This window comes from Jaculus jaculus, chromosome 4, assembly GCF_020740685.1.
Source record: "Jaculus jaculus isolate mJacJac1 chromosome 4, mJacJac1.mat.Y.cur, whole genome shotgun sequence".
Classification (NCBI taxonomy): Eukaryota; Metazoa; Chordata; class Mammalia; order Rodentia; family Dipodidae; genus Jaculus; species Jaculus jaculus.
The window spans coordinates 154,761,966-154,782,841 of NC_059105.1; the positions used below are offsets into that span (position 1 = coordinate 154,761,966).

The window sequence follows — 20,876 nt, forward strand, 5'->3', positions numbered from 1 at the left end:
CCACTGCACCTGGCTTAGATATTCAGTGATTAGAGAAATGTTCATTAGTACCATTGTAGTTTTTTTTTAAATACATGAGCCAAATTCTCTAAAATGATTAGAAAAGATAGTCATTTTTTAGAATTAAGTCATTTTTTATCAAGAAGAATATAATAGTCATGGTTTTGAAGTATGCTTTGTATTCAGAAATTTAAATATCCTGTTGGAAGAGAGTATATTAAACAGTTTCATAAATTTTGAAATTATGAGTGAAAGAAGTGTTTAGAACACGGGTAGGAGGAAAACAATTTAGAAAAGAAGCTTAATAAATAGTAAGTTTTTTCCTAGTGGGAGATTTTCTGTAACTTCGTGATAGGAACACAACAAATGTAATGTTGTTTTTGAAAGCCACAGTTTTTCATGAGCATCAATGTGTGGTTTATTCAGAAAACAACTGTAAAACTTTTAAGTGAATTTATTAATCCTAGAAGCATTTGGAAATGCATATTAAATTGGGTAGTGGGTGAAAAGTCATGTTTTTCTCCTTTAAATTTGTGCAAATGTTCCATATGTGACCACCTACCATTTGTTTAAGGAAGAAAATCTTGAGTATAAACATTAATCAATTCCATATAAATCAAGTCACATTATTTGCATAGCTGTAATTCTAAAGCAAATGGATTATAGTGCTTAGATTAGATGAGGGGAAATTTTACTATGTGTTTTTTAAATTTTTTAAAATTTATTTACTTGTAAGCTGAGGCAGGGAGAGAGAGAATGGGTACACCAGAGCCTCCTGCCAGACATACGCATCACTTTGTGCACCTGGCTTTATGTGGGTACTGGGGAATCGAACCTGACCCATCAAGCTTTGCAAGCAAGCACCTTTAACTGCGGAGCCATCTCTCCAGCACTTTTTAAAATGTTTGCATGTGTGTGTATGTGGTATGCATGCATGTGTTTATTCACGTTCATATGAGCATGTGTACATGGAGTGTGTGGAGACTAGAGGCTGACATCAGGTGTCCTTTACTCACTCTTCACTTGACTGAGACAGTGTCTCTCACCTAAACTGCACCTCTTAGATTTGTTTAGTCTAGCTAGCCAACTTGCCCTCTCTCTGCCTCCTCAGCTCTGGGATGACAGGCCGACCAGCACACCCACCCAGCATTTAAGTGGGGCCACTGGAGATGTGACCTCTGTCCTCGCAGAGGGTTTTATCCGCTGACTCATCTCCTCAGTCCCTGACTTTTGTTTTTCTGAGACAAGGTTTCACTGTGGCCCAGCTGGCCTCAGACTTCTGCCTCAGCCTTGTGGAATTACAGGTGTGAGCCTCCTCGGCTTTTATGTAGGTGTGAAAGCGTACTATTGTTAGCTTATTGACGTGTCCTCTTGTATTCTTACCAGCACATGTCCCAGTCACAGAGCCAAGGAGGAGGTGGGTTCTCCTTCCTCTAGTCACGGTGCTGTGTTTCTGTTCAGAATTTTCTGGAAACCATCACTTATTTTTCATACGTACTAGAATAAATGAACAAGACCTGTGCCTTTCTATTTTAAGACCTTATCGGAAGGTCTGGTACATTTGTACCAACCTTCAGTATGTAAGGTCAGTCAGAAACCACTTGTAATCAAAGACGCCTGAAACAACTAGGACCAACCCACTCATGCCATGCCCACGGTTTACTTTGGTTCACTAGGGTTGTAGGCATTACTTGTTCAAAAGTTGACACTTGGTCCAGGGCATGAAGAAGCCCATTTGAGAACTAAGTGTTGGGTAGAGCTCCATCTCTGCGTGGTCCTTCCGTGAGCTGCTGCACTATTTCTGGCCCTGTACTACGTTTACAAGCGTGTGTAATATTGAAGGTCGAAAACTGAACCTTTGCATTCTCCGGAAGAGAGTGCTACTTTTAATTATTTAGATTTGTGACAAGAATCTTTCACTGCTTCAGGAGTAACATTTTCTGGTCTCCACAGGAGTTCTTGCTCATGGTTGTAAGTGCCGGAGATGATGTTAGTGGCCCCCTGAGGACAGCATCAAAGATTCCAACAATAGCTTTATCAACACAGATGTGTGTGTTATGACTTAAAAGCACTTTGAGGTTTGGACATTTTGCCCCAAAATGCTAGTTTTGTTCTGTGGAACAATAAGGGATTGGGAAAGTTATTTCAAAAAGAAAAATAAAGTTTTTATATTGAACGTGAGAAAAATAATTCATTTATGTGGTAAAATTCCATCCCACTTAAATGGTATTTTCAGTTCATTATTTTATTTGCACATTTGATTATTTAAAATGTGGTGTTTAGGGCTGGAGAGATGGCTTAGTGGTTAATGCACTTGCCTGCAAAGCCTAAGGACACACATTCAATTCCCCAGTACCCATGTAAGACAGATACACAAAGTGGCATGAGGGTCTGAAGTTCATTTGCATTGCCTAGAGGCACTGGAGTGCCCGTCCCCCTCCCTGCCTCTTTCTTTCTCATTCTCTCTCTCTCTCAAATAAATAAATAAATAAATAAATAAATAAATAAAGATACTTTTAAAAATTTATTTTTATTTTTATTTATTTGAGAGCAACAGACAGAGAGAGAGAGAGAGAGAGAGAGAATGGGCACGTCAGAGCCTCCAGCCAGCACAAACAAACTCCAGACGCATGCACCCCCTTGTGCATCTTGCTAATGTGGATCCTGGGGAATTGAGCCTCGAACCAGGGTCTTTAGGCTTCACAGGCAAGCGCTTAAACCACTAAGCCATCTCTCCAACCCTAAAGATACTTTTAATAAATAAAATATGGTATTTATTTACCAAAGATGCCATTGGCTTTTCTTAATTTCACAGTTAAAAACTGTCCTTCAAGCCAGGTGTGGTGTTGCATGCCTTTAATCCCAGCACTTGGGAGATAGAGGTAGAATTGCCATGAGTTCGAGGCCACCCTGAGACTACATAGTGAATTCCAGGTCAGCATGGGCTAGAGCAAGACTCTACCCTGAAAAAGAAAAAAAAAAAAAAACTGTCCTTCAAGTTCTCATAGACTGGCTTATACATTTTGGCTAGCACAGACAAGACAAACTCTAGTCTTTATAGGTCTCTGCTGAGCAATAGATTCGAGACCTCCTTCCACCCTTTTCTAAGTCATTGGTGATGGATGCAGTATTGCCATCAACTCCTTGTTGCTGAGAGAAACTTCCAACCAGACACAACTTATGAGAGGAGAGGGTTTATTTCAGGCTTACAGATCCAAGCGCTTAACCACTAAGCCATCTCTCCAGCCCTAAAGATACTTTTAATAAATAAAACATGGTATTTATTTACCAAAGATGCCATTGGCTTTTCTTAATTTCACAGTTAAAAACTGTCCTTCAAGCAATGTAAGTTTAGAGCGTACACATTTTCAGGAAGATAGCATGTTCTGAGAAGTGAAGGAGGTCCCTCACCAAGTCCACGTTCCAGAGGTGGCCACACAAGGCTGTCATGGACTATGAAAAACCCTCTCTGAAGTGGCTTTTCTGACCTCCTCTCTTCTGCTTTCATTCTCTTTTCTCTTTCTATGCTTGAATGGGAAAGGAGAAAGTATATTGGAAAGTGAATATTCTACAAAGTTAGATCTTGTCTCTGCGCTTGGAGGTGCCATCAGTGACAGAAGAAGTTGGTTCCCTTTCATAGATCCGAGCAGAGAGAAAACACCAAGAGCCAGCAGCAACCACCAGAGCTTAAGCTGTGGTCTCCACGCCTTTGGGCTGCCCCAAACACCCTTTGGGGCTGGACTCCAAGATCTGCCTTCAATCACACTTCTTCCCTAGTAGGGCTGTACCCACTGGAGACTCAAAATTCAAGCCTGAGTCTATGGGGCCATATATTCATACTACCACAGTGACCAAAACGTGTCGTGTGACTAGTTATCTTCTCCTTCGAACGAATGTGCATTAGCTTTGTCAAGGAACCTTTCCCATTTGATCCCTGCTTTTCTGCTGGTTGTGCCCCATTCGATTGCATGTTCATTTAACCCCTTTTGTGAAGAGAACAGCAATTTATGAAATTTGTTCTTAAATAGTAGTCTTAGGATTTTATCAGTAGGGAAGGTTTAAAGGATTCAGAGATGAGGAATGGGAGTAATTTGTTTTCTTGAAAACTATAAAAATGAGGCAGCATCCTGATTTCCTATTGCTCATGGTAAGTTCTTACTCACTGAGCACCTTCAGAGAGTGGTAGAAATTATCTGGCTGAATTGGGAATGCTTTTGTGAAAATTTAACTGATTTTTAATATTTGATAAAATTTTAAACAACTGAAACATCCTTTGAAATTCTTAGAGAATTTATGTAGCTATCTATTTATTTTACCTTTCCCCCGCCCCCAGGTTAGGGTCTCACTCACTGTAGCCCAGTCTAACCTGGATCTCAGTCTGCAGTCACAAGCTGGCCTCTAGCTCACGGTGATCCTCCTACCTTTGTCTCCCAAGTGCTGGAATAAAAAGTGTGCACCACTACACCAAGCTAGCTAACTATTTTATAAGCAGTTCATATCCTTATGAAAGTTTTTTGTTTTTTTTTTTTACTTAATCATGTACAGTGAAAATACAGTTAATTTCATACTTTCTCTTCAGAATCAGACTGAACATAACTACTTGGTAATTTGCTTCCTAGTTTAATTGATAATGTATTATTATTTTTCTTTTAATATCTAATGAGTATAGCCTTTTTGTTCCTCTGAAATTTATTGAATACTTATTATAAACCTGGCATTACTCATGGCTTAAGTCACTATAGATATGTATAGTATGTTTCTTAGCTATATTTTATGATTTCTCCTCTTTTTTTTTGCTTTTTCAAAACTTTTAATTGACAACTTCCATACATATAGACAGTATATCCTGATCATAGTCTCTTGGCACCACCCTCCCTTTTTCCCTCTCCCAAATCCTCCCTCCACTGAATCCCTTCTTCTTTCCACAGATCTCCCTTCTATTTTGATACCATCTTTCCCCTTCTATTATGCAAGTCTTTTGTAGGTAGCATCAGCCACTGTGAGGCCATGAAAGCAGAGCCACTTTGTGTCTGGAAGACAGTGTTGTAAGCTCTCTTCCACTTCCTTTGGCTCTTAAATTCTTTCCACCACCTTTTCTGCAGTGACACCTGAGGCTTGGAGAGTGTGAGAGAGATGTCACATTTAGTCCTACTGTCACTTCTCAGCACTTTGGTGAGTTTTGAGTCTCCCCAACGGTCACTGCCCTCTGAGAAGAGAAGCTTCTCTACCCAAAAGTGAGAGTAACATAATTATATGTGCATAAGCATAAATATTTAGAGGGCAGTTTGGTGGGCATAATAAATCCATTTAGCCAGACAAGAGTTGCAGTTTCCTCCCACTAGGGCTTATGACTTCCCCAGCCATAAGCTTTGGATTAGGTTTTCAGTACCAGTCAGGAATTCCTTCCAATGGAGTGGGCCTTAAATCCACTCACAAGAGCAGTTGGTTTCTCCCATAACAAACATGCCACCATAGCACCAGTTCGTACATTTGGCCTGGGTGGCTAGCCATAAAGCTTGCAGGGTCCACTGCTGGTTAAGACCATTGGTGACTTCTGTTTTTTTCCCCCAACAGGCTGCATAGGTATTTGCAGCACCCTGACAGAGTCAACAACATAATGATGCTTGTGTGGTGGTTTGAATCAGATATTCCCTATAATCTCGGAAAACTTTTCTAAAGTTGCACTGAATGCATTGCATTTTACATCATGGATGGTCATCAGTTTATGGAGGCCAGGGATCTAATATGACGGTTTGAATCACATGGCCTCCAGAAACTCATGTGTTCTGAATACTTGCTCCCTAGCTCATGCCATTTTGGGAAGCAGAGAGCCTTGCTGGAGGAAGTGTGTTGGGGGGGCAGGCTTAGGGGTGTTATGACTAACTCCTCCTTACCAGAGTTCAGCTCATTCTCCTGCTACTGTTTTCCTCCTGCTACTGTTTCCCGCCTGCTATGGAAGCAGTGATGTTCAGCCTCTGCTCATGTCGTGTTTTCTCCTGACAGGAAGCTTGCCTTTGAGACTGCAAGCCAAAATAAAAACTTTCTTCCCGTCAGCTGTTTTTGGTGGGGTGTTTTGTCCTGGCAGTGAGATAGTCTGACACATAGTGAATGCTGTATCAAGCATTAGCCATGGTTCCTACCATAAATGTATTACTATAATTTGACAGTGCTGTCAGTCTGTCTGTGCCATTTTTTTATTATAAAATTTCTCTACTTTGATAGATAACCAAACTTGTTAGACTGAGTGCAAAATAAAAGTAAGTTGCCTATGAAGCCATCTCCAAGGAAGCAGAATGTATGAGTGTTGTGTGTGCCTCCACATTGTATTTTTTTAAACATTTTTTTTTTATTTATTTAAGAGAGAGGGAGGGAGGGAGGGAGGGAGGGAGGGAATGGGCACACCAGGACCTCCAGCCACTGCAAACAAACTCCAGACACATGAGCCACCATGTGCCTCTGGCTTATGTGGGACCTGGAAAATCAAACCTGGGTCCTTCGACTTCACAGGTATGTGCCCTAACCGCTAAGCCATCTCTCCAGCCCACATTGTATTTTGTCTACTGGGAACCTTTTCTTCCACGGCAGCTTTTTTTTGTGGGGGGGATTGGAGGTAGGGTTTCACTCTAGCTCAGGACCTGGAACTCACTATGTAGTCTCAGGGTGGCCTCGAACTTCTGGTGATTCTCCTACTGTGCCTCCCGAGTGCTAGCATTAAAGGCATATGCCACCACTCCCAGCCTCAAGGCAGCTTTTTTAATGTACCATGCTTATGAATGATTTGTAAATAGGAAGAAAGATGATCAAAAAAATTTATTGAATAGTATTTATTTTATTTTTTAGGGTAAAGGATCTTGAAGAAGCTCTGGAAGCAGGAGGTTGTGATCTTGAAACTTTGAGAAATATAATTCAAGGGAGACCCCTGCCTGCTGACTTGAGAGTTAAAGTTTGGAAGGTAACAAAACTAAAATGAGTAAAGTATAATCACTTAAAAATACTTTGAAAAAAAATTTTTTTAGCTTCTTATAAAGGCTGTTTTATGAACATGCTGCAATTTAAATATTTGTCAAGTCTAATAATTTATTATAACATGTTTCTGTAGTATTTATTTATTTTATTTGGTATTTCGAGGTAAGGTCTCACTAGCCCAGGCTGACCTGGAATTCACTATGGAGTCTCAGGGTGACCTTGAACTCACAGCGATCCTCCTACCTCTGCCTCCCGAGTGCTGGGATTAAAGGCGTGCGCCACCATGCTGTTTTTGGTGGGGTGTTTTGTCCTGGCAGTGAGATAGTCTGACACATAGTGAATGCTGTATCAAGCATTAGCCATGGTTCCTACCATAAATGTATTACTATAATTTGACAGTGCTGTCTGTCTGTGCCATTTTTTTATTATAAAATTTCTCTACTTTGATAGATAACCAAACTTGTTAGACTGAGTGCAAATTACTAAATTACGCCTGGCTGTAGTATTTATTATATTTAATCATAGTAGTTAAGATTTGAAATGAAATTGAATTATATTTAATCATAGTAGTTAAGATTTGAAATGGTGATAATCCTTTTAGTGATTGTTTAATGAAATGAAGAACTAAGTGGGGACATCCAGTGAGCGAGACAGAATATGTGCTAACAACATATGGAATGATCTTAGGTATGTTTTTTAAAGCATTTATTTATTTATTTATTTATTTATTTATTTATTTATTTATTTATTTATTTATTTGAGAGAGAAAGAGAGGAGAAAGAGTCAGATAGAGAGAATTGGTGTACCAGGGCCTCAGCCACTGCAAACAAACTCCAAACACATGTGCCACCTTGTGCATCTGGTTTTACATGGGTTCTGGGGACTAGAACCTGGGTTCTTTGGCTTTACCACCAAGCACCTTAACTGCTAAGCCATCTCTCCAGTCCAATCCTAGGTATTTTTTTTTTTTTAAAGAAAATGTGTATGCTATGAGTGTTGGAGTTTTTCAGCGCTTTGCTTTGTCAGCTGTTCTGTAGTGTATGTGGGGTTTTATTTATTTCTTTGTTGATGTTTATTTTGCTTCATTTAATACAAACTCTTGCTCTGTGTCTCAGGCTGGCCTTGAGCTTCAAATCCTCCTGCATCAACCTCCTGAGAGTTGGGATTGTGGGTGTGCACTGTCATATACCTTGCATACTTAAGAAATATATATATGCATATTTTAATATCTATTTAAGAAATTATATATATATATATGTATGTATGTATAAAGAGAGAGAGATGAAATTAAGTGATGAAATTAAAGTCATCTGTCACTACCAGCAGATACAATACATAATAATGTCTAAATGGCTCTATGTGAGTACTGGGGAGTTGAACCCGGCTTGTCAGGCATTCAGACTTGACAAGCAAGCAAGCGCCTCTTGACTGCTGAGCCATCTCTCCAGCCCTAGTGTATGTTTTGTCAGTATCACTTTCTGAGTTTTACATTTCAAAAAATATTACTTAAAATAATACTATGCAAGTATTTTGTGTAATTGATTATATCTGCTGAATCAACATGCGGTAGGAAAATTTAAAATACTTTTGTTAGTTCATTGTGATTAGGGTTCAGCATTTGATGGACTGTACGTTACCTTGTAATCTTGTGTTGTTATTCCTGAATTCACGGGCTCTGGTGATAGCTCAGCAAGTAAAGTATGTGCTGCGTAAGCATGGGAGCCTGAGTTCAGATGCCCAGCGCCCGTGTGAAAAACCACGCATGACCTCACACGCCTGTCACACCAGCACGGAGTTGGGACAAAGCCAAGAAGGGCACTGGGGAGCCCTAGGGTCAGTGAAAGACTCTGTCTCAGGGAAATAAGGTAGGAGAGGGATAGAGGAGGACACCTGGCATCTTCCTCTGGCCTCCACACACATGGGGTGCCCCTATCTGTGCATGCATACATGCACCACACGTGTGTGCGTGCACTCACACATACAAGATAACCATAAACTCATGCCTTTCTTATTATAGTATATTCCAAGAATGAGAAATAACATGAAGCTAGTTTCTGCTTTTAATCTTTTTTCCAGATTGCTTTGAATGTTGCAGGAAAGGGTGATAGCTTGGCATCCTGGGATGGTATTTTAGACTTACCCGAGCAGGATACAATTCATCAAGACTGCTTAGCGTTTATTGGTAAGTTTAGTAATTATTTAAGAATTGAGAAACGTTTTTATCTTGTTATTTGGGATATGTTAAATCTATAAAGGGCTTGTATGTAGTTTGGTTTATTCTTTTGAAAATGTACAAGATAGGTAATAATTTTAAGGAAGAGTCTAGCTTTATTACAAAATACAAACTAAGGTTTAATAAAAGGAAGGGAAGGAACAAAAGCAGGTAGTGAATTTTGTGAAGAAAATGAATCTTCCCTCCCCTTGCCGGAAGGTACAGCAGCGGCTCTCCATTGTAGATGTCAGTCTTTTGGTTAGAAGACACATGTTTCTGTCCCAGCAGTGTAGGTTACACTCGTCTTTCCCACCATGTACTTCGTATTGGCCATTGTTATGTTGACCATAATGTGACTAAATATTAAATAGTGTTGGTTAGTAAATACTAAATGTATAGAAATCTCCAGACTTCCTTTTTTTCTCTCCCAAAGTTGTAGATAAGAAAATGCAGACTTAAATGAAACTGATTATTTTAAATTTTCTTTAAACATCTCCATTACTTTAAGTTAAACAAAAAAAGAATTTTAGAAAGAAATCAGACAATTCGTTTTCTTGGGGTTTGGGTCTGTGAACCAGTAAATTAAATATGAGAAGGACTGGGATGTAGCCCAGTGCTATGGCACTTGCCTAGTACGTATAAACTTCTGTCCCCAACACTGTAATAAATGAGTAAAGCCAAATAAAAGGATAACTATGGGGAAATGGTCTTGTATAATTTTACTTTGTTTTGTCATACTGTAATACACTATATAACACTGCATTTGTAAGCAAGTAGTGTGTCCAGTCACGGGACCCATAATAGGTCTTGGCTAACTTAATATTGATGTTGAATTTCTAGACCACCTTTCGGTGCCAGAGGAGAAGGCGTCAGAATTACTCCTGGATATCGAATCTGTAATTACTTTTTACTGTAAATCACGCAGCGTTCAGTATAGCACATCCCTTAGCTGGATACACCTGCTGAAGCCCCTGGTGCACCTGCAGCTGCCGCGCAGCGACCTGTACAACTGCTTCTACGCTATCGTGAACAAGTACATCCCCAGGTAAAACGTGACGAGGCTAGGGTTTTGAAAGTACCAGCCTCGTTTGCTTTGAGCTAAAGTTTTTGGATTTCTTTTGATAGTAAAGTAAGAAGGTCACATATTTTTTGACATTGGTTGAAGTGTAAATGTTATTTGACTTTATTTTGTGGCTATAAATTTTAAAAAAATTGTATGTGTGTGCACACGTGCACGCATGCATGCCAGGGTCTCTTGCCACTGCAGATGGAACGCTGAAGGCTTGCACTACTTTTTTTTCCATCAGGCATGCGTGCTAGGGAATTGACGTAGACCTGGCAGGCTTTGCAAGCAAGTCCCTTTAACTGCTGTGTTGTCTCCCCAAGCCCCTACAAACATTTCTAAAAGGACTTTTCATTAGGAATTTGCACTACTGGAGTTGATATTTTATAGCAGCATAACTTTAGGTTTATTTGCTGTTATTTCTAACATCTTTACCTGAAAAAAAAATACAAATAACACTACAGTGTCTAAGTGACAAGTAATATTTTGGGTTTACCACCTCATATGAGACGCTAGAATTATACTTAGGATGCATACTCCTAGGTATACAATTAGCAAATTGAAAGGTACTAGGTCATAGGAAGGTGAAATACAGAATGCTATGGGAATGACTTGATTTACTCAGAGGATCAAGGACACCTCCTCTAGCCAGATATGCTTAAGATGAGACCAGAAAGATGTGTAATAGGTGCCTGTGGAATAGAGCCATGGTGATGTGGGTAGGGCACTCTTGAAGCCAAAGATAATTGTCATTCCTAGTGCTAGAGATTAGAGAGTCAGCATTTTAAAGCCAAAAGAAACTTCTGGCATAAACTAGACCAGCAGCTTGGCTATAGCACTGTGATGTACATTATGCTAGAAAACTGCTCTGTCACTGAGCTGTCCTTCAGGCCCTTGTAGTGGGTCTTGATGTGGATTTCATTAGTGGCTAATGATGTTAAGCATTTTTTCATGTATTTATTGGCAATTTCTGTATCATCTTTGGAAAAAATGTCTGGCCAAAGAACAAGTCTATAAAACAACAACAGAAAATGATCTCAAGAACAACAACAACAACAAAAATCTGTTCAGCCAGAAATCCCTGTCGTTGAGGTGTAAATGGACTGGGTAGAACCTATGCCAAGATGTCTTTTTAAAACTCTTGAGGTGATTATAGTGTACATCAGAGCAGTGAACCTATATGCTACCGTGAACCTTGAAGCCATAACCGTCTTTGTAAGGAAAACAGACTTAAAGACATCAAAAGACAAGACCAGTGCCATGGCAGAGCCAAGACTGGGATTTCCATTTAGGAATCATTATGTCATACTAGACTACTCACATACCTATGTTTCAGTACTTTTTATGGCCATCTCTCAGTGTCACAGAGCTACAGTGGCATGGGACATGTCTCAGCTTTGTCGCTAAAGAATGGTAGCAGTGGTAGTTACATAGTAAGCTGTGCAATACACTGTACTATCAAAAGCAGTACATTGAGGGCTGGAGAGATGGCTTAGCAATTAAGGCGTTTGCCTGCAAAGCCAAAGGATCCAGGTTCTATTCCCCAGGACCCACATTAGCCAGATGCACAAAGGGGCATACACATCTGGAGTTCGTTTGCAGTGGCTGGAGGCCCTGGTGCACCCATTCTCTCCATCTCTCTCTCTCTCTCTCCCCCCCCCCCCGCCTTTCTCTATCAAGTAAATAAATAAAAATAAATATTTTTTTTAAAGCAGTAGATTGAAAGCTTGGCATGCAGACTCACACGTATAATACCAGCAGTTGGGATGCTGAGGCAGGCGGACCATTGTAATTTTGAATTGAGCCTGGGCTACCTATTGAGTTTCAGGCCAGCCTGAGCTACAGAGTGAAATGTTATCTCAGCCCCCCCCCAAAAAAAAAAACATAAGAAAATGAAGTGGTAGGTTGAGAGTCATAATATGTCATGGTATTATTGACTTTAGATTCATACAGATTATTTTCATTTTATTTCCTTTGAATAGCATTTTCTTTTATTTTATATCTTTGCAGTGCTGAGGATTGAATCCATATCCTCACACACTACAGGCAGACGCCCTGTCGCTCACTGCACTCCCAGTCTCTGAATCACAATGTAAAGTATCCTTACGGATGCATTCATGTCAGTGCTGCAGTACTCATTTAGTTGACTGCTTCACATGAAGCTTTTACATTGCTTCAGTTTCCTTATAGCTTGCTTTTTACAAGGCTGTAACCTGCAGAATATGCCACTTGCTGAAATAACAATTTGTATACATGAAAGAAAGGAAGTATTGACTAATGACTTAATGCCCAGTTTCTGTGTCTGAGTCTTAGTTCCATAACTTCTTAATTGTGTGTCCTCTAGTAACCTACTTAACTTTAGTTAAACCTCAGATTTTTATCTGTGTTTATGACGATAAAATGAAATAACTATAAAATGTTTCATATTACAGTGTGTGGCACAAAGTATTTTATTTTCTTCAGTCGATAATGGAATTTTATTATGATGACCTATGCTTTAAACACTTTTGCTAATACATTAGATGGCATTCTTGTCACATTCCCTCATGAGTAGAAAGCATCTCAACACAAAAGCTGACTAGGTTAGAGAGGCTGGTGCATGACTGAAGCCTGATGCTCTGAATGAAGAGTGAGGGAGTCAGCACTTTGCTCACAGTAACTTCATACAGACCAATCTGTCAGAGTAGCTGTGTTTGCATTGGTGTGTGTGTATTTGTTTTTAGCTGCAGTGGTTAAAAAGCAATGTCCCTGTATTCAGTAAGAACATACTACTGCCAGGTGTAGTGGTGCACAATCTTTAATCACAGCACTCGGGAGGCAGAAGTAGGAGGATCGCCATGAGTTCAAGGCTACCCTGAGACTCCATAGTGAATTCCAGGTTGGCCTGGGCTAGAGTGAGACCCTACCTCGAAACCTACTCCCCCACAAAAAAATCATGTATCTCTTAATAGACTACTTTTCCATGCAGTAACTTAGGTATTTTAGGTATTAAGAACATAAATGCTAAACTATGAATACAATAGCATCTAACAAATCTTCAGGACACAAATAGTTTTCAAGGAATGCTGCCTATGAGGGAGTTAGAAAATAAGGTTCTGAGTTCAAAGTCAGAGAATACATGTGAAGAGGAAGTAACTATGCTTCCTGAGCAATGAGCCTACTCTTTGCACCAGGTCTGGACCTGCTCCAAGGGGTTCTTTGGAACCCAGATGCTTACTTTAGTACCTGGGTCCGAGGAAGTACCTTCCATGTCAGGATTTGAGTGGCTACCAGGGCAGAGGAGCCTGCTTAAAGCTGAGTAGACTGAAGCCGGGTGTGGTAGCGCACGCCTTTAATCCGATCACTGGGGAGGCAGAGGTAGGAGGACGCCAGTTCATCCTGAGACTACACAGTGAATCCCAGGTCAGCCTGGGCTACAGTGAGACCCTACCTCAGGAGAAAAAAAAAAAACAAAACTGAGTAGACCAAGATGCTGCCTGAGACACTGACCAGAAACCATAGGGAATCCATGGATCAGAATACATTGGTAGACCTTTTGCAATTATTTTTGTACATTTGAAGTATCTACATAGAAATGTGATGTTTGGCAAAAGACCCTGAGATAATAAAAATGACACCATGTATATTTGGTGTCTTTTACTTTAAAACAATATTTACTAATTCAGGTTTCCCATCTTACTCTCAAAATAACCCTTTGCAGCTATTTAGTATTTTCTGAACTCAGTCTGGGCATCTGTTTACTTTGCCACCTTGATGGTTTCAAAGAACTGAGATCATTATTGTGAAATGTTCATCTGTGGTTATTTCAGGTCCTTTTGCTGCAAAGTACTCCTAGTGATACAGGAATTTGGGGGTGTCATTGAGAGCATCAGAGCCTTACCCTTGCTTTTGGGTGCGTAGTAACTCTGGACTGTCACAGTCACACAAAACTTCCGCTGAGTTTGAGGCCTCTGGGCTCTTGTCATAGGAATTTGAAGAATGAAATCCACAGACCAGAGGATAAGGTTCAGAGTGATCAAATTGTAGCTTAGAGCTTTAGGAGGTAGAGCTTTAAGAGAAGGGAGTTTGAAGGAAGGAATAAAGGCAGAGCTCTTGTCCAAGTTGTAGGCAGGACAGCATTCCCAGAAAATGAGTAGCCCAGAATTTAAGAGAGGGGAAAAATGCAAACTCTTACCAAAGAAATGACAAGAGAGGGTCCTGGGAAATGGGAACCCACCCAAGATTTTTTTTGTTTATTTTTATTTATTTGATAGTGACAGATAGAGAAAGAGGCAGATAGGGAGAGAAGAGAGAGAATGGGTGTGCCAGGGCCTCCAGCCACTGCAAACGAACTCCAGACACATGTGCCCCCTTGTGCATCGGACTAACGTGGGTCCTGGGGAATCGAGCCTCGAACCAGGGTCCTTAGGCTTCACAGGCAAGCGCTTAACCACTAAGCCATCTTTCCAGCCCCCCAAGATTTTTGAGAACATCTTTTATGTGAGCACCCTGGAATGCCTGATGTCAAGTTTCTAGAAATTCATTTCTCTCCAAGGAAAGGAAGAGATAAGAATGGAGGCATTGTTCACCTCCTCTGGAGTGGTTTTAGGATATAAAAGGCAGATTCTGCAGGTGGTGGCACATGCCTTTAATCCCACTGTAAATTCGAGGCCAGCCTAAGACTACATAGTGCATGCTAGGTCATCCCAGGATAGAGCAAGACCTTACCTCTATAAACCAAAAATAAATAAATAAGTGAGAAAAGAAAAAAGAAAAATGCCCTATATTTTTCCCTATAGGCCCAAGGACAGTTCTGATACTTAGCCAAGAGAAAGCCATCTACTTTTAGGGCCCTCCTAAACTGCCTCAGTAGTTGAGTATATAAACTTAGGAGCCAACCTGAGACCATCCTAGGAGTTCCTTTTTACTTAGCAGAGAAGCAGGAGGCTGTACTCTGTTAGGACTCTAGTTCTTCATTGAGAACTCTGTACTCATCACAGTAACCAGTTACTTTTTACCATGACTGCTGTAGCCCTCTCACCTGTTTCCTGGGTTTGCCCAGAAAACATCTCCCTAAAGTAGCTGCACACTTGCCATAAGTCAAGTCAATTGAAATTAACAAGACAGCTCTACCTGGTTCTATCAAGTAGGCTTGCCATGAATGCTGGGGTGCTCTGAGGGTGAGGAGAGGAGGTGGGTATGCAGAGGATTGAATACCAATGTGGTCATTTCTGATCTAGTAATGAAAAAACTTTGCTTCTCTTGTCTTCTAGGGATTGTTCCCTGAAAGGGAGACCATTCCATCTCTTCCGATTACTCATTCAATACCATGAGCCTGAACTTTGTTCTTTTCTTGATACAAAGAAAATTACTCCAGACTCCTATGCACTCAACTGGGTAATAAAGTGAAAGTAGGAACACTTAATGAAAAATAGTTTATATAAAACTAAGTTAGGTAGCTTTTTTGTTGAAGAAAAAGACCTTTCCTACTTAAACCAAATAAGTAAAAGTACTGTGATTAACTTCTTTTCACTTATGTTCTACTTATTTAATATGAAGTTTAGTGTTTTCTGAGCATGGTGGAACATACCTGTAATCTCAGCACTCAAGAGCCCAAGGCAGGAGGATAGTGAGTTCAAGACCAGCCTGGGCTACATAGACTATGTCTTAAAAAATTTTTCAGTTTTTTGTTCTTTGAACACGTATATATGTAAATAGAACTAACATATATATGTAAATAGCAATAATATATATAATTAACATTTTATATTTACATATTAATATGTTTAGAACCTATTTCCATGTATATACAGATACATGTGGAATATGTATCAGTTCAGTTTAAAACTTCATGTGCTTAAAACTTTGATGGTGTTCATAAGAATTGATAAATAATTATGAGGAAAACTAAAATTATCAAATGGTTAATATAGAAGAATATAAAGTTCAATTGAGTGCTTTATCCTATATTTCTGTTTTCAGTAGGAAGGCTTATTGTAGGTCTGGTTCTCGAGTCTTTTGGCCTTACCATTCTTCACAGTTTTAAAATGTTTTGATGATCCATTATTCACTTGAGTTAATGTTGATTAGAAGTAAAACTAAGGCATTTAAAATATTTGCTTATTCATTTCAGTGTTATTTTGAATCTATTACATGTTAACATAATTGGCCTACTTTAAAATGGAAATGACTGTATTTTCCATGAGAGAGAAGACTGGCATTGTTTCATATTTTTCACATCTCTAATACTTGGCTAAATCAAAAATAGATGGTTTCATGTAACTGATTCTTTACTCAACTTGTGATGATAATTATGTAGCCTTCTGAGAATTTGGTTCATTTATGAGGGAATGAGTATGAAATAGGCAAGAGTCTTACATATTGTTAACATTATTGTGACTCACAAACTTCTGCCTCAGACCATACTTTGAGAACTATTCCTCTAGGCTAACTTGAACTTTTACAAAAGAGTGATTGGGTCTTAGAAGACTACTAAAGAGATGAAGCAGATTTGATCGTGTCTTTAGAGTGAACCCCATTCCTGCCACTTAATACCTGTGTGATCTAAAACACTTAGCTTCTGAACTTCAGTTTCTTCCTCTGTAAAATGGGAATAATGATAGCATCTTTCTTAAAGGATGACGGCATGGATTAGTGATCAGCAGATGCTAACGAGAGACTCTTAACTGGGTTCACTTCCAGATGCATTGAATCTCAAACCTCAGTCTCCCTCTTGGCCTTTCTTGTTAAAATGAAAACATGCCTATAAAATTGTAGCTTCTCATTGAGTCAACTTATTTATATTAAAGTAGGAAAATATTTCTTAAGCATTTTAATAGCAATAGATATACCTCCTAGGAAATGCCATTTCTGTTGCTAGAACTCTGAACTAGTCTCTCCTATTTCAGGGTGTTTAAACTAAGTACAATAACTATCTGTTTTCTCTCTAGCTGATCTACCAAATAATTTTTTTTTTTTTGTTGGGGAGGGTTATTTGCTCCTAGTATCATGTTGATGATATGCAGAGTTTTTTTAAATCATGAAATGAGGAAATTAAAACTAATTCCTAAACATCAGGAACCCATGACTATTGAGTAATGTAAAAGCAGCTTTAGTTTAGCTCAGGTTAGGGATGGCTGTACATTATTATTCTGTTTGTACTCACATCGTCTATGTTTGTAATAGTAATTTTTAAAATAAACTCAAAAGTATTCATAGTATCTTATAATTTAAAAGGAGTCTCAAGTCTTTTTCCTAGTTCCAACACTAGATCATTAGTTGTACAACCCTGGGGGAATTTTTTTTTTTTTTTTTTTTTTGAGGTAGGGTCTTGCTCTAGCCCAGGCTGACCTGGAATTCACTCTGTAGTCTCAGGGTGGCCTTGAACTCATGGCAGTCCTCCTACATCTGCCTCCCTAGTGCTGGGATTAAAGATGTGTGCCACCATGCCCAGCTCCTGGGAAAATTTTTGATTCAAGTCTAGTGAATCACTTGTAAAATGGGAAGAAAAATCTTTTCAGGCTTATTGTGAAAATTAAAGATAATTAATAAACAACGTGTGACAATAATTTAGTGCCTGACACAAAGTATATATTAAGTGTGTATGATCCCATTAGTTCTCTTTAGCCATTTCCAGTACAATCCTTTAGATGCAGTTATTTCTGATTCTAATGAAATATCATTGAAATCTTGCAGTTTAAAACACAGTTGGTCTATAAAGAAATTTACAAATTAACTATTTTTAATTGGAAATACAAAACTCACAGAGCTTCTGAAATTGTTTAAGAGATGAATTTTGTTTCATGTAATTCAATAATTGACAAGTAAACTTCAGAAGCAATTGACATTAATATTGTCATTAAAATTCCATTAGGTGCACTTAAGCTGCTCTGCTTGACCCTCACAATTATTACCTGTGAGTTGTTAAATGCTTGCTGTAATTAGTAGTATTATGCTAATTATCTTTATAAGGTTCTGTAGGTCATTATACTAGTCCTTATGCTGTAGCAAAGACTCATGTAAATGATCTTAGGTATTTAGATTTATTACCTCTTTTCACAGCAGTGTTAGAAAATGAGTAGTAGTATCCCTTTCTTTGTTGTTGTTTTTTACAGAAGTAGAAATGGAAGCTTTAAGGAGGTTAAGTGACATGCCTAAGTCACACAGCTAGTAAGTGGTCCCATTGTGCCTTGAATACATATGTTCTGCCTTTGGATTTCATGCACTAAAGTTAAGGTACACATTAAACATCAGGTGCTGATAAGTTGATGTGATATTACTTATTCATTTGCTTTATCAACTTTAAAAGACCAAGTCAGCTCCAGTGGTTGATGTCTCTTTTGTTTCATTTCCTAATTATAGCTTGGAAGCCTCTTTGCACATTACTGTTCCATTGAAGTCACTCAGGCAATGTGGGATGGATATCTACAACAAGCAGATCCATTCTTTATTTATTTCTTAATGTTAATTATTCTTGTTAATGCTAAGTAAGTATGAAGTTAATTAGGTGGGTTTTTTTAAATCCTTTGTCAGAGTGCTTTAATATTTAACTCAAATTCATATGATTCCCTTTTTACAGAGAAGTTATTTTAGCCCAAGAGTCTGACAGCAAAGAAGAAGTTATCAGTAAGTAGCATCCGTGTGAAGAAAATATCCCAGCTCTTGCTCTTTCTAAAACTGTTTCCTCATCTATAAGTTTATGAGATTCTTGTAGAAGAGTTCTGAAGTTCCATTCAAGTCTCTTGTTCTCTCTTTAGAAATATTTGTTAATGTTTAAATATTAAGACAAAGTGTGTGTGTGTGTGTGTGTGTGTGTGTGTGTGTGTGTGTGTGTTTTAAACAAATGCCAGCACAACTTTTTGTGTCTGGCTTTACATGGGTGGCTGGAGAATTAAACCTGGGCCAGCAGGCTTTGTAAGCAAATGCCTTTCACCACTGAGCTGTCTCCCCAGTCCCGAGTCCTTTTCTTTTGTTAAAATTTATTATTATTATTTTTAATTTGAGAGAAAGAGTCAAATAGAAAATTGGTGTGCCAGGTGCTTCAGCCACTGCAGACGAACACCAGATGCATGCATCAGCTTGTTCATCTGGCTTACGTGGGTCCTGGGGAATCAAACCTGAGTCCTTTGGCTTTGCAGGCAAGCACCTTAACCACTAAGCCATCTCCCCACCCCCAAATCCTTTTCTTTTCTTTTCTCTCTCTTTTTTTTTTGTGTGTGTGTGTGTGTGTTTTGTTTTTTGTTTTGTTTTTCAAGATAGGGTTTCATTCTAGTCTAGGCTGACCTGGAATTCACTCTGTATTCTCAGGGTAGCCTCGAACTTACGGCAATCCTCCTACCTCTGCCTTCCGAGTGCTGAGATTAAAGACATGCGCCACCACATCCGGCCCAAATCCTTTTCTTAGTCGCTGTTCAGATAGAGACCTTAAAGACTATTTTCCCTGACTCTGCTATTCTAATTCAGTCTCATGTGTTTTGTCATATACTCTCTTTAGTTTCAGCATTCAAAGTTCATACCCTCTTCTCTCTTTTCTCACCTTTTCTTGGTGTGTATTCAATATTCAACTTACAACCTCTGTTGTGAAACATTGGTTCTCCTGTGTCCCCCCACGTCAGCCTGTCTTTCTATATTGCCTGACACTTTGTGTTACCTGCATAGCAATATTTCTCTTAGTAATTGTTATGATTATTTCTATTTTCTCACACAAGATTAAGTTTCCTAGGTTAGCAACTGTTCTTACTTATTTTTGAGTTTTAGGAACCCTGCCATTTCATTATGTTTACTGAATAAGTAAGTTTTTAATGAAAGCTAATAAATTTTCTTTTTTTGAGGCAAGCCCAACAAACTGGGTTTTTTTTTTTTTTTTTTTTTTTTTTGATGCAAGCAAGTGAGAGAGAGGATTGGCACATCAGGGCCTGCAGCCGCTGCAGTCAAACTCTGTGTGCCCGTGTCACTGTGCGTCTGGCTTATGTGGGACCTGGCAAGGCAAACGCGAATTCTTAGCCTTCGCAGGCAAGTGACTTAACTGCTAGGCCTTCCCTCTAGGCTGAAAGCTAATGAATTTTATTTGATGATCCTCCCATCCTTCTCGAATGAGAGAAGTGAATTAACAGTTTCATCTCCTTTGAGTAAATTCGTGGTTTTTTTTTTGTTGTTGTTGTTTGTTTGGTTAGTTTTTCAAGGTAGGCTCTCACTGTAGCCCAGGCTGACCTAGAATCCACTATGTAGTAACAGGGTAGTCTTGAACTCAGCAATTCTACCTCTTCCTCCCAAAGAGTGCTAGGATTAAAGGCGTGCACCACCACGCCTAGCTCTTGGTCAGCTTTTAAAGTTATGATGCAACATTTAAAATAGGACATATTTTCTTATATTTTAGCTTGTCCTGTTATTAATCAAAAAGACAGACTTTGCATCTTAGTGTCAGTTGCCAAATTTATTTGAAATGTATTTTTGTTTATAAAACCCAAACTACTTGGCAGTTTAGGGAACAGTTTGGCTTTTTGTGGTTTTTGAGTTTATTGTTCTCTTAAAGAGTCAGTATAAATAGCATTCTTATAATTTTATAAGAATTATAAATTGACTTGAATTCTTTCTATTTACATTTTTTTCTGCAATTTCAAGAATACTAAGCATCTTGAGTCCTTGGTGACAGTAGTA

General features: G+C 38.9%; 1 protein-coding gene across 2 annotated transcripts in view; it reads left to right on the top strand.

Moving 5' to 3' along the window:
* Tbc1d23 (TBC1 domain family member 23) overlaps positions 1-20,876 on the top strand; it is a 73,983-nt gene that overhangs the window by 18,805 nt on the left and 34,302 nt on the right. For both annotated transcript variants that reach the window (XM_045147644.1, XM_045147645.1), the window contains exons 2-7: positions 6,841-6,952; positions 9,043-9,148; positions 10,019-10,223; positions 15,494-15,617; positions 18,582-18,706; positions 18,799-18,845. In XM_045147644.1, the coding sequence (XP_045003579.1) occupies positions 6,841-6,952; positions 9,043-9,148; positions 10,019-10,223; positions 15,494-15,617; positions 18,582-18,706; positions 18,799-18,845 (719 nt within the window). The remainder of the gene's footprint in view (positions 1-6,840; positions 6,953-9,042; positions 9,149-10,018; positions 10,224-15,493; positions 15,618-18,581; positions 18,707-18,798; positions 18,846-20,876) is intronic.